This window comes from Lemur catta, chromosome 19, assembly GCF_020740605.2.
Source record: "Lemur catta isolate mLemCat1 chromosome 19, mLemCat1.pri, whole genome shotgun sequence".
NCBI classification, from domain to species: Eukaryota; Metazoa; Chordata; class Mammalia; order Primates; family Lemuridae; genus Lemur; species Lemur catta.
Window position 1 is genome coordinate 16,365,762 of NC_059146.1, and position 12,811 is coordinate 16,378,572.

A 12,811-nucleotide genomic window follows, 5' to 3' on the forward strand; every position below is an offset into this window, starting at 1 on the left:
GGGAGGGCTCCTAAAAAGGGCCAGAAAGTGTTTTCCCAATAGAAACTAGATGTCTGCCTCTACTGAGAAATTTTTCTATTTTATATATATATATGAACTTCATAACATAATTCAAGTATATACTAAAAGTCAGTGAAAAAAATAAAAACAGTGAAGAAGAAGAAGAGGAAGAGGACGGGAGGAAGAAGGAGAAGGAGGAGGAGGAGAAGAGAAGGAGGAGGAGAAGAAGAAGAGAAGGAGGAGAAAGAGGAGAAGGGGAAGAAGAAGGAGAAGGATGAGGAGAAGAAGAAGAGAAGAAGAGGGAGAAGAAGAAGAGGAAGAAGCAGAAGAGGAGGAAGAAGAAGAGGAGGAAGAGGAGGAAGAAGAAGAGGAAGAAGAAGAAGAAAACTGAAAAGAAATATATCAAATGTTTAAGTGGTAGGCATGTAAAATGATTTTTTTCTTCTTTTTATAATTATCTTTAGCATTCAAATTTTCTACCATTAGCATTTATTACTTTTATAATCACACAAAAATGTCATTTAAAGTATTGTGTAAAACTGGCAGAATCTGCATGCTGAGTTATTCATTTTATACTCTACAGGTCTGATTTTTCATGGAGGTGCTTTTTATATGATACTCAAAGAACATAAAATTATTGTGATAGACTATAGGGTAAAGATTTTCATACTTTCATACTTCATAACTAGGCAAGAAAACATGAATTAACAAGTATAGACCCTTAGGTGTATGCATTTGTCAAAATTCACTTAAAATTTATGCATTTCACTCAGTAAATGTTATCTTAAAAAAAGCAAATAAATATTTAACTCTAGATAATAATATACATTAGATAAAGTATTTAGTGTGGAAGTGTACTGATGGGTGAAACTTACTTTCAAATGTATAAATCAATATAAGACAGATTAACAGATAAATTAATGGGTAAATAAATATGTGATAAAGCAAATATAGCAAAATGTTATTATAATAAGCATAGAATCCAGTTAGTGGGTATATGGGTGTTCATTGTGCATACTGTTCAACTTTTCAGCAGGGCCTAAAATTTTCACAATAAAATGTTCGGGGTAAAGAATATATATATCATGACGTGAAAATTGGCAATATCAGAGTAGCATAGTTCATTTCAATTATTTTATTTGATACTGGTTCAAACTTTAAACAAATGTCTCACTAGATTAAGTGACTGGTATCTGGATAGTCAATGATTGGCAAAATAATTATTTAAACCTAATACTTACATTGTGACTGTGACAGAATCCAATTCCATTAATAATCTGAAACAAATACTTTTGAACTACTTTGTAGTCTAGTCCATTTGGAAAGAGCTCCAAGTCATCAAGAACTGTGTGATCAACAAATTCAAAGACGAGGTACCATCGTTTTTTTTTCTTACATACTTCCAACAGATTCACCAAATTTTCATGCCTCAGTTGCTGTTATAAAAAATGCAAAACAGTTTTTACAAGACCAAATTATTAGCGATTAGTCACAATTTAAAATAAAAGAAAAACATACAAATAAAATGCATAAACAATGTAAAATGTAAAAGTATATTCTGATTTTTAAATTACAGTTGCTCCTTTCTCCTGTCAGAGAACACAATAAAGCCAATGAGAAAAAGAAATGTAACTCCATCTTTGATGATACTAAGAGCAATCTATGACCCCTATCCACAACAAATGAGATAGGACTACCGAATGTAATAAAGATCAAATAGCAGTATAGGAAGACAACAAAAGATCATCTGTGGCTACAAAGCTAGCAGAGCAAGAGTTCTCCAAAGTTGGTGACATACCTTGAAAAGAAAAAAAAAAAAAAATCAGCCGGGCGCGGTGGCTCACGCCTGTAATCCTAGCACTCTGGAAGGCCGAGGTGGGAGGATCGTTTGAGCTCAAGAGTTCAAGACCAGCCTGAGCAAGAGTGAGACCCCCGTCTCTACTAAAAATAGAAAAAAATTATATGGAAAACTAAATATATAGAGAGAAAAAATTAGCCAGGCATGGTGGCGCATGCCTGTAGTCCCAGCTACTCGGGAGGCTGAGGCAGGAGGATTGCTTGAGCCCAGGAGTTTGAGGTTGCTGTGAGCTAGGCTGATGTCATGGCACTCTAGCCTGGGCAACATAGTGAGACTCTGTCTCAAAAAAAAAAAAAAAAAAAGCAAGAAAGAAAAGAAAAGAAAAATATGATGGAAATACAAAAATATTTTTAACTAATAATCAATCAAAATTTCTGGGAGAAAGAGGGTCTCATTCTCACCCAGGCTAGAGTGCAGTGCTACAACATAGCTCACTGCAGTCTGCAACTCTTGGGCTTAAGTGATCCTCCCACCTTATCCTCCCAAGGCACTGGGATTATAGGCTTGAGACACAGCACCTGGCCCCAAGCTGTTCTTGCAGGAAAATGTGCAGCCTTAAATGTACATACATAAGGGGAAAAAAATCTGGGAATTAAAGAAGTAAGCATCTATCTCAACAAATCAGGGGAAAAAAAACCTACAAAATAAACCCATCCAAAAGAAGTAAAAGGAATGAAATAATAAAGAACAATAATTAATGAAATAGAAAACAAACACACAATAGAGAAGATCAACAAAGTCCCACATTGGTTCTTTTTAAAGATAAATAAAATTAATAAACTCTGGTGAGAATGATAAGAGAGAGAGAGATTTAATATAGCAGGCCTGAGATTGCTATCCTTAGAAAGGTCTGCTTACAAAGTGGGCCATTGGCTGGCACTTGGGAACTTGGATTTCAGGGAGGTTCCCTTCATTTCTAGAACTGATAAAGAGGCTCACTATGCAAACAATATTGTTTGCACTGAATAACTGCTTCCCTACTGGGAGTTTGGAATTTTGGTTTAGACCAGGCACAGTGCCTATGTGACCAAACCCCAATAAAAACTCTGGGCACCGAGTTTCTAATGAATTTCCTTGGAAGACAATATATCACATGTATTGTCATAACTCATTGTTAGAGGAAATAAGTACATCCTGTAAAATTTCACTGGAAAAGGACTTCTTGGAAGCTTGTGTGAGGTTTCCTCTGGAATTCACCCCATGTGCTTTTTCCCTTTGCTGATTTTGCTTTATATCCTTTCACTGTAATAAATCATAGCCATGAGTACAACTATATGCTGGGGACTGTGAGTCCTCCTAATGCATCATCAAACCTGGGGGTGGGCCTTAGGACCCACAACACAGACAATAGGTAGATAGATAGATAGATAGATACAGAGAAAAGGAACAAATACTTTTAAAATCAGATTTATATTCATGAGATAAACTAATGTACATGTGTAATAATTTTATTTCTTCTTAGCCAAAGAAAAAATTTATACTTTAAACCTTCTTATGAAAATGAAACAAATATAAAAATACAGTAATATTTTTCTAAAACTGTAACTTAATCTTGATCAAGAAACAACTCATTTTTTAATCCAATATATGCATTTACTTACCTTTAGTAACTTGATTTCTCGCATTGCAATTTTTTTAACCATTTTGTCATCATCACTCTCTAAGAACTTCTTGATGGCCACAATTCTTCCACTATCTTTATTCCTACACTTCATCACCATTCCATAACTTCCTTCTCCAACCAATCCTAGGTTCTCATATTTTTCCATTTTAATTTAAAACCAGCAGGAACTTTTTTTGCTGTGGAAACCAAAACATAGAGTTAACAATGTTGAGTATATTATTAATAATTTCCTCCACCCTCCTAGCAAATTATTAATAATTCTTCCCTGATTGTTTTCCATATTAGAGCAGTCACTTTGTTCATGGCTATCCTGTGTTAACTCACAATTTCTTAGTGTTTCCACACCTAAGCTATATTTTTCAAAATATTCACGCACATTTTATAACAGACAGGGCAAATGAAATTGAAGTCGTTAATTTTAAATTACTAAATGCCATGTTAATGAAATTCAATATATTTTTAATACCAATAAAGCAATTTAATTGAACTATCATACCTAACAATTACAATTCCTTTTTACCCAAAGGTGGAAAAGGCACAACTGAATTTGGTTTTAATGAAGATCAAATTTTTTTTTCATACCACGTTTAAAAGATTGACAACTTCAAGTTGGAAATATTATGCACTTTCTATTCAATTGGGAAAAATATGTAATCACAAAATGATCACTTACCAAATTAACACTAAGAACGTTTGATAAAATATTTTTCTTTACTTTTCTTACACTACTAATTACTATATTGAACATACAAAATAAGAACAATGATATCAGTATATAAGCAGATCTTTCAAATGAAATACTAGTACTACCAAGTATATTAAAGCTATTTTAAAAATCCTGTTAATGATTACACACTATGAGTATGATAATTTGAATTTTGTGTTTAGAATTTTTTTACATCCCATTATCTGACATTTTCTGAATAAAAGCAATCCTAATACAATCTTTCTTGTTTTACTGATGACTGATGAAGATCCAGCAATCATTCCACATGTTTTGGTATAGAAAAAAATTTCAGTCCAAATACAGGTAGATTTCAATTTGTAAGGTTTGATTGCTACGATATATTAAAGCTACTAAATTACAACTACAAAATTACTTTTATTTTAAAAATCTGATTTTGAAGTTAAACTCAAGAAGCTAAGAATGAAAAATACTGCTCTAAATCCCAGTGTGGATCCAAAGGTGTTGGGAGAAAAAAACAAAGTCTTTTTAACAACTATATATCCAAATGATGATTCATAGTTAATTTTTTCAAAACCTGACACTATTAAAAAAACTCATTCATTAAACTTTGGAAAGAAAAAAAATTCTTGCCTATTATATTGTGTACTTATGGCAATCTAAAATTAACGTTTACCCAGATTGTGAATTGTCATGTCTTTCTTCCTTTACTATTGGTACAGGGATGGCAAAGACAAAACAAATATCCTCTTTGTTCTAGCAAAGTATGATAATCCAAGCATACAATACATTTTTGGCACTTGAGATTTAATAATTTGAGATTTTCTTATATACCTATTTTTAATGTATCCATAAAGAACCAGAAAATTGATCTTGGGGGGCGGGTAGTGATGAAAACAATACAAATCAATACCAATGCAAATTATTTCATTATTTTACTACCAGTTTTGATAGTAGATTCTACTACAAACTATATATATAGCAGTATCTCAGACACTAACTTTCCATACATTTGACATTTTAACTTGTCTATTTTGTAACAAAATGTATTCCAAAAAAATTCTCAATGTAATTCTATCCCTCCTTAATTTTTCCCCTTCCATTAAAAGAATATGTTTTATAGGCTTTAGGTTTATCATACCAATGACAAAAATAGCTAGAATGGATCATTTAAAAACATTTCGTAATTGGCATCCTCAACATTTGAAAATGCAAAGTGAACAAAATAAAATTTACTTTAGGCACGTCTAAGGTATCCTGAAGCATACCACAAGCTGACATTATGCAAGTTGACAACTTCAGGTTTATTCTTCCAACCAACTGCACATTTGGACACACCCTATTGGACACACCTGCTTTTTCAAGTGGCACTGTCTGTCCACAAATACCTTAAAAGTATCCTGGCCTACAAAGCCTCTCGTTTCCTGAAACAGTTACTCATAAACCATAACTTTTCATGCCTTCTGCTCTTGAAGGTAATACAGACTAAAGGGAAATCTGGCCCATTAGCAACGTGGTATTTCTGGACATCTGCCAGGTAAGTATATGGTTCTAGTACCAACAATTTAGATAAAATACTTGGACGATGCTAATTTTTATTTCATTTAAAACATTGAAATCTCTTATAGACAAAAGAAAAAGATAATAGAAGCTTTTAAAAGAATTATACTTACTGTTTCTTCAAATCCTTTCGCATGGAAAGAGCCAGAGGTTTTCAACCTGAAACGATTTTGAGGTGAAACGCGTCGCTGACTAACAAACCGGCAATTCCAGGGCTGCCGTGATTTCTTCTGCGGTCACAGGCACTGGTCACGGGTCCCAGGTGAGGCCGGCAGGGGGCAGAGGGACCCGGGCCCGCCGCAAGCTCACTCTTGGGAGGACCGCGGGCCGCATGCTGTCGTCAAGGCAACGACCTCACCCTGTCCCCAACCATAGGCGCGAAGTCTCCAGAGAGAGACACGGCCCAGGTCAGAATGCGTCCTCGGCAGGCACCTGTCAAGGCCAAGGCCGGTAGAGAAATTAGCCGGCGTGACAGGGCACCACCTGCCAGCTCGAGTCGGCGAACCTGCCCAGCTCCAGCCAGCCTGGGGCGCAGGCGTTGGCCGCCGAGCTGCAAGGGGGCGGGTCCTCGCCTCCCGGGCCCGCCCCAAGGGCGCCAGGCCTCCCTTGTTCTGATTGGCCGAGCCCTGTCGCCACGAGCTCTGATTGGCTTAGCGTCAACCACCCGCCCTTCACCTAGGGCTCGGCCCAGGTTCTGCTCGCTGACACGCAGAGGGCCTGCGTCCCCACACGCCTGCGCCCTGAAGTTAGGAGGCGCCTTTCTGCCTTGGGCAGGAGAGCTCTGCTCGCCCTGGGGGCGGGAGGTGATTCTGGTGTCCACGCGGAGGGTAAAGGCGGTAGTTAATGTAGGGCTGTGGAGACCCGCGAAGAGCGCGATGGAGCGTTCCTTCCAGCCTCCCCGCTGGGGCGGCGAGCGGGCCCGGGCGCCGTCACTCGGGAAGGCAGCCTGGCCGCGATCGGACGCTTCCTTTCCGTGCTGGAAGGTGGGGACAGTAGGGGCCAGGGAGGAGATGAGGGGGACAGTCTGGAAGGTGATGATGAGCAGGCAAGGCAAGGTGGAAGGCGGCAGGTGCTGACAGGACCTGGCAGTGGGACCTCGGGGAGGACAGCCTGGGCACCGAAAGGGAGGGAAACACTTTAGAAATCAAGGGAGGGGACGTGCTGGGATGTTGGGGGACTGGAAGAGATGCACAACACCGCCGCAGTCGCGTGGGTGGGGTTGGGGAATCGCCATAAAACTTGTCTTAAACATAAAAATGTTTGAGGGACAGACCGACTTGATCCATGACCGGGCAAGACGGGTAGGTCAGAATCATGCCCTTGCTGAAGTCACACAAGGAACAGGCCTTTCCCCATTTTCAAGGAATTTGAGACAGCGAGGAGGCCCTGAGACCAGTTATTTTCACTTTTAGTCATGATAACTAAACGTTTCCTAAGCGTATTTGGTCCCTAAAATACCTTGATTCAGGGAAGAGAGTATCCTGGGTAGCAGACAATTATACCCTAGTCAATATTAAAGTATTAATAATTAATATTAAGGTATTCATTGCTTCTTGTACAGTAAGAAAACCATTCTGTTTGTAACCTTTTGAGAGTTTGGTTAGCGTGCATTAACCTTCCAGTGCTTAATTACCTTGACCAAATTGCTTAAAATCTAGTTCCTGAACCTGTAATATTGAGCACCAGACCTAGGACGTGGGTATGGAAAGAATAGAATGTTTTGGTCAATACAAGATCTGAGTCTTAATGTTGCAATTAGCTCCACCCTTTGCTGTGACCAAGTGAGAGGGAGCTCTGCCGCCTTTTGGAACCTCTGTACGAGAATCTGATCTAAATACAGATGAAGATTCTTTTGCTCTCTCACTGCTCACCTCCTGCTGTGTGTCCCCCCTTCGTAAGTTTCATAGAAGACAAAGACACTTTTTCCACTGACAGGAGTTTGAGGGTGGGGGGCTGCAGAGCTCTTCTGCCCAGGGGTTGGGGACTGAAGTTATAGAGCATGCAACTATGAATACATTTCACCATTCTATTAAGAAAATAGGCTGGGCATGGTGGCTCACACCTGTAATACTAGCACTCTGGGTGGCCGAGGCAGGAGGATCGCTTGAGGTAAGGAGTTCAAGACCTCCCTGAGCAAGAGCGAGACCCTGTCTTTACTAAAAATAGAAAGAAATTAGCTGGACAACTAAAAATATGTAGAAAAAATTAGCTGGGCATGGTGGCACATGCCTGCAGTCCCAGCTACTCGGAAGGCTGAGGCAGAAGGATTGCTTGAGCCCAGGAGTTTGAGGTGGCTGTGAGCTAGGCTGAAGCCATGGCACTCTAGTCCAGGCAACAGAGTGAGACTCTGTCTAAAAAAAAAAAAAAAAAAAACCAGCAGCAGTAACAAAAACAGATTTGGAAACCTGAAGTACAATATACCACTTGCTTTGTCAAGTTCAACATTTACCACACCTTGATCTGTCAGCCACCAATAAATCTATACTATAAAGGTGTGAACATGGGAATCCACTCCTCAAATATTAAAAAATGTGCATTGTTTATTTGTAGCATACCTCTTATACCCCCCCTTACTTTTCATTTCTCTCTAGCCTCTACCCCATTCCTCTGTTCATCTTCGTAACAAAACTACAAAAACAGCCCATGTTCATTAGTTCCATTTCTGACCTCCCCCACACCCAGTACTCTCTTGGGCTTCATCCTTATTACTTCACTGAAATAGTTCTTACCAAGTCACTGGGACCTACATCCCACCAAAGCCATCTGTGGCAGAGATTACCAGCTACTCACAATAATGTGGTTCCACTTTTTCCTATATGTATGGCTTATTTTTTGCAATCTCCGTTGAAGTTGGGGATGGCTGTGACTGAATTCAAGCCGATGGAATATGTGTACCATTCCCATTCCTGACCCATAAATCATCTCTCATTCAAGATCCTCCATTTCTTTTTCCCTTTTAGCTGGCTATAATGGAGATGACTTGCGTGATTTTGTTGTTTTTTTTTTTTTTTAAAGACAGGATCTCGGTCTTGCCCAGACTGGAGTGTAGTGGCATGATCACAGCTTACCGCAGCCTCAAATTCCTGCGCTCAAGCGATCCTCAGCCTCCCAAGTAGCTTGGACTACAAGTGCATGCCACTATGCCCAGCTAATTTTTCTTATGTCTTTGTAGAGACAGAGTCTCACGGTGTTGTCCCAGCTGGTCTCAAACTCCTGGCCTCAAGTCATCCTCCCACATAGGCCTTCCAAAGTGCTGGGATTACAGGTGTAAGCCACCACACCCAGCCCTCCAGTGTGATCTTGAAGCCACCTACTAAAGTTGGTAGAGCCTTCATTCATCTGTGTCCTAAATAACTAAGCAGGAGGGGCGGGGGGAAGGCCTCTCCTTTTTTACATGAAGCGGGAAAAAGCTATTGTATCCAAGCCATTAGACATTTAGGGTCGACTTATTAAAAGAGTCAGCCCACCCTAATTCATTTGCTGTTTTATTTGACCTCTAAGTAGCATTTTTCACAACTGCATATTCTTTCCTTCTAAGAAACTCTTAAAACTTAGCTTTCCAGGACACCAAAACTTGCCATATTTGTTTTGTTTTCTTTGTACACTCCTCTTTTACCGTAATCCTCAATTTTGGGAGTATTTAAGGGCTCAGTCTTCAGCCTCTCTTTTGTATACTCTCTTTCTAGGTGATCAATCTCATCTAATCCACAGGCTGCAGGAATCAATAGGGACCACTCGCAGAACAGAGCTCTCCTCGGAACTCCAGAATCATACATTTAATTGCCTGATATTTTTTCTTGGCTATCCAACTGGCAGATGAAACTTAACATGGCAAAAATAGAACTGTTGATTTTCCCTCCACAATCCACTTCTGCTCCTTCCCTTTGTCAGTAGAGTATTGCCTTCCACCCAAGCTGCCTCAAAATCCCGGGAAAGTCACCCTTGAGTTCTCTGCCCCCCATATTCAAAATCCAACTTTTGTAGGTTCTATCTCCAAAATTTCGTATTAGCTGACTGCCTACCACCCTCTTCACTGTTACAATACTTAACCAAACTACCGTCACCTATCACCCAACATCTCTTCCCAATTCAGATTGTATTGATGTTCAGATCCCTACAATCTCATTGTAAGAGTAAAATCCAAACTACAAGGCCAGCCTTGATTTAGCTCTACCTGCTTCTTACCATCATCTGCATTGAACACACCAAGCTTCTTCCAAACACGGAGCCTCTGTATTTGATTTTCCACTTTGAATGCTCTTCCCCTAGATTTTCTCAAGGCCTTCTGGTCTCAAATGTACCTCCTTTCACTACCACCCTTGGTAGAACAGCCCCATCTCCTGTCACTACTAGTTATCCTACATATGAGCCATGTGGTCTTGGACAAGTAGCTAACCCTGTGGTGCCTGAGTGAATGATTCTGTAAAATAAATTGTACTACTCTTCATAGGATTACTTAGGACTGAGTTAGTTGTATTCTGTCTAGGACAAGTCAGTACTGAAATTACTTCTGTTTGCTGCCTCTCTTCCTCAAGAAACAAGTTTCCTAAAGGTAGATCGTGCCTGCTGTACTGCCAGCCAGCACCTAGGCAGGTTTCTGGCACTATTAAATGTTAATAAATTTTCAGTGACTACTATATAAGTTCTCACTTCTTTCACACATACTTGTTACTTACTTGTGCCTGCTTTGAAACACCAATCTAAGTCATTCCAAGTCACCTTCCAGTGAAATGTCTCACATCTGCTTTCTACCCCTAAAGCCTTATTTCCATGTCAGGCAGCTTTTTGTTTAATCTCTCCCAAGCTCTAGTTCACCTCTTAAAGAGCAAACAAAACTTAATAGGGTTATCAAAATAAAAGGTGAGTGACAGACCCTCAAAAAAACATTCCCTTTTCTCAGCTCATAGTAGACTCATTATCCAACAGCTACTTAACTTCTGTTCCAAGTTTCTACTCTGTCTTACTACTTAATGCTGTGCTTCCTGAATGTAGTTCCTGATTAAGGCATCCTTAATTTTAAGGGCTGCTAGTGCTGAAGGCCTTGATTTCACAATTTTCTCAAATAAAGCCAGGATAAAAAGGCACTGATTTAAAAGTTTAAATTTATGTTTAAAACCCATTTTCCAAAATCAAGTAGCTCATCCTGAGGTTTTTATAGTTCTTTAAAAGTTGTCTCATACTAGAGTTGACTATAGTATCCTGAGCCTCCATCTGAGCTGTAAAATATTAATAGATGAACTACATACATTTAGCTTGCCTAAATATTAAATCAGATATTTCTCTCTCTCAGACTCAATAGTCCTATGTTACAACAGCTTGCATTGAGTTTCTCCCACTTTCCTTCTTGTCCTCCTACCACCAGTTCTCAATATAGCACATATTATCACTCCCATGCTTTGGTCTCTTTAATGGCTTCCTACTAGAATTAGGAAAAATCCAAATAAACTCCTTACCACGGCTAATACATGATCTAGTCTATCTCACCTTTTACCACTTTGCCACTTCTTGATTCACTTGTCTCTTCTAGGTGTTCTCCAAGCTTTTCGAATTTTACAGACTGCACTAGCTGGTCCTTCTGGTTGGATCCAACTCTAGAATGGGTCACTGGGGAACACCTGCCTAAAGTTGTCACTTAGGGACTTTGTATTATCTCATCCTAATGCTTTACATATAGCATTTACAACTACTTCTTCATTACCTAGTAACTAAGCTCCGGGAGACCAAGGGCTTTCTCTACTCATTCACGTTATCTTTAACAGTGCCTGGTGCAGAGGTGCTCAACGAACACTTGATAAACAGTTCAATGGTTTGTCTTAAGACAGCAAATATAAAAAGTAATTTGAAAAAAAATACACACATACCAAGGTATTTATAGGGACCATCTGTGGAGTCACATTATGAGAGTTCATTCCTTTGGATTGTACGTATTTTCTTCATGTGCACAGCATGTTATTTTCTATAAACTATGGTAAAATCTACATAGAAGTTTTCATGTATTGTTTTCAAAATAAAAAGGGCACAAGCCAAAGGAACCAAATATAATGTATGCACAATCCTAGCTAACCCGATCTTTCCAAGTCTAGCTCATTCCAAAATCCCATAAATGATTTCCCTAGCACTCCTGTGCCTCCTCCTTCAAAGCTTTATTCCCTCCTATCATACATGTGCCATTTTACGTAATTCTCGATTATGCCAGTGCGGTTCTTCTTTGATACCACTCCTTACCTCACCAAGACCTGGCCATCTTACCTTTACCTTCAAATCTGTCAAATTCTTTAGATTTCTAACACTGCCAGTCAATCATAGCTCTTAACTGAAATATTACATCCTTTTATCTGGTTTACTTCAATTCATTATTGAACTCCTATTTGTTTACTCTGTAGCCAGAGACATTTCAAAGTAGAAATCTTGTCATCCATTACTTCCCACCACACCTATCCATGTGCCAAAACTCAAGCTCCCTTTGCTCTTGGGAGAAAGACCAACCTCCTTGAGGCCAACTACTCCTTAACCACCTTCTTAAATATGTACCCAACTCATTTCTCCCCAGAGGGCCTCCCAGTCCTTTTTAACTTAAGAGCAGGGAACCTTATTTAACTCATCATTTATTAACAGCCCCCAGAACACTGCCTGAAACTTTGAAGCTTAATACATAGTTAATGAATGAATTGAATGAGCCAGTGGAAGTTAAACAGGATAACATGAACAAGTCTTCTTGTAGCCTGGAAAATGGCTAACAAAGGAAGAGGGAGACAAAGAGAATATACTGAGCGGAATAGATGCGACACTAAACATTTGCAGGCTGATTAAATAGATCAGAAAAATAGAGATGTTCATTACTATAGAGTCAGGTATGCAAAGGTAAGTCACCTAGGGAAAATATTGTTTTAGACTTCCCAATTTTGAATTATCTAGTGCTTCAAAGGGGCTGTGGCTAAAAGAATTAAAAAAGACATGTTTGGAACATGTAGGTAGACAGTACAAATTCGAAGAACTCAATAGCGACAACAGCTAGCACTTACTGAGGATGGCCTACTACATTGTTTTAGGTGCTTTAAATATTAACTCACTGAATCTTCACAAT

The 12,811-nt window shown here is 39.2% G+C and overlaps 1 protein-coding gene across 2 annotated transcripts in view; it reads right to left on the minus strand.

Annotated features, from left to right (window-relative positions):
* Positions 1-6,257, minus strand: part of CDKL2 (cyclin dependent kinase like 2) — a 32,709-nt gene extending 26,452 nt beyond the window's left edge. For both annotated transcript variants that reach the window (XR_006730189.1, XM_045532830.1), the window contains exons 1-3: positions 5,841-6,257; positions 3,460-3,658; positions 1,242-1,436 (exon numbers count right to left, since the gene is read on the minus strand). Coding sequence is in view for 1 of the 2 variants with exons in the window: in XM_045532830.1 (XP_045388786.1) it covers positions 1,242-1,436; positions 3,460-3,627 (363 nt within the window). In the remaining variant the exon portion in view is untranslated. The remainder of the gene's footprint in view (positions 1-1,241; positions 1,437-3,459; positions 3,659-5,840) is intronic.
* Between the last annotated feature and the right edge of the window lie 6,554 nt (positions 6,258-12,811).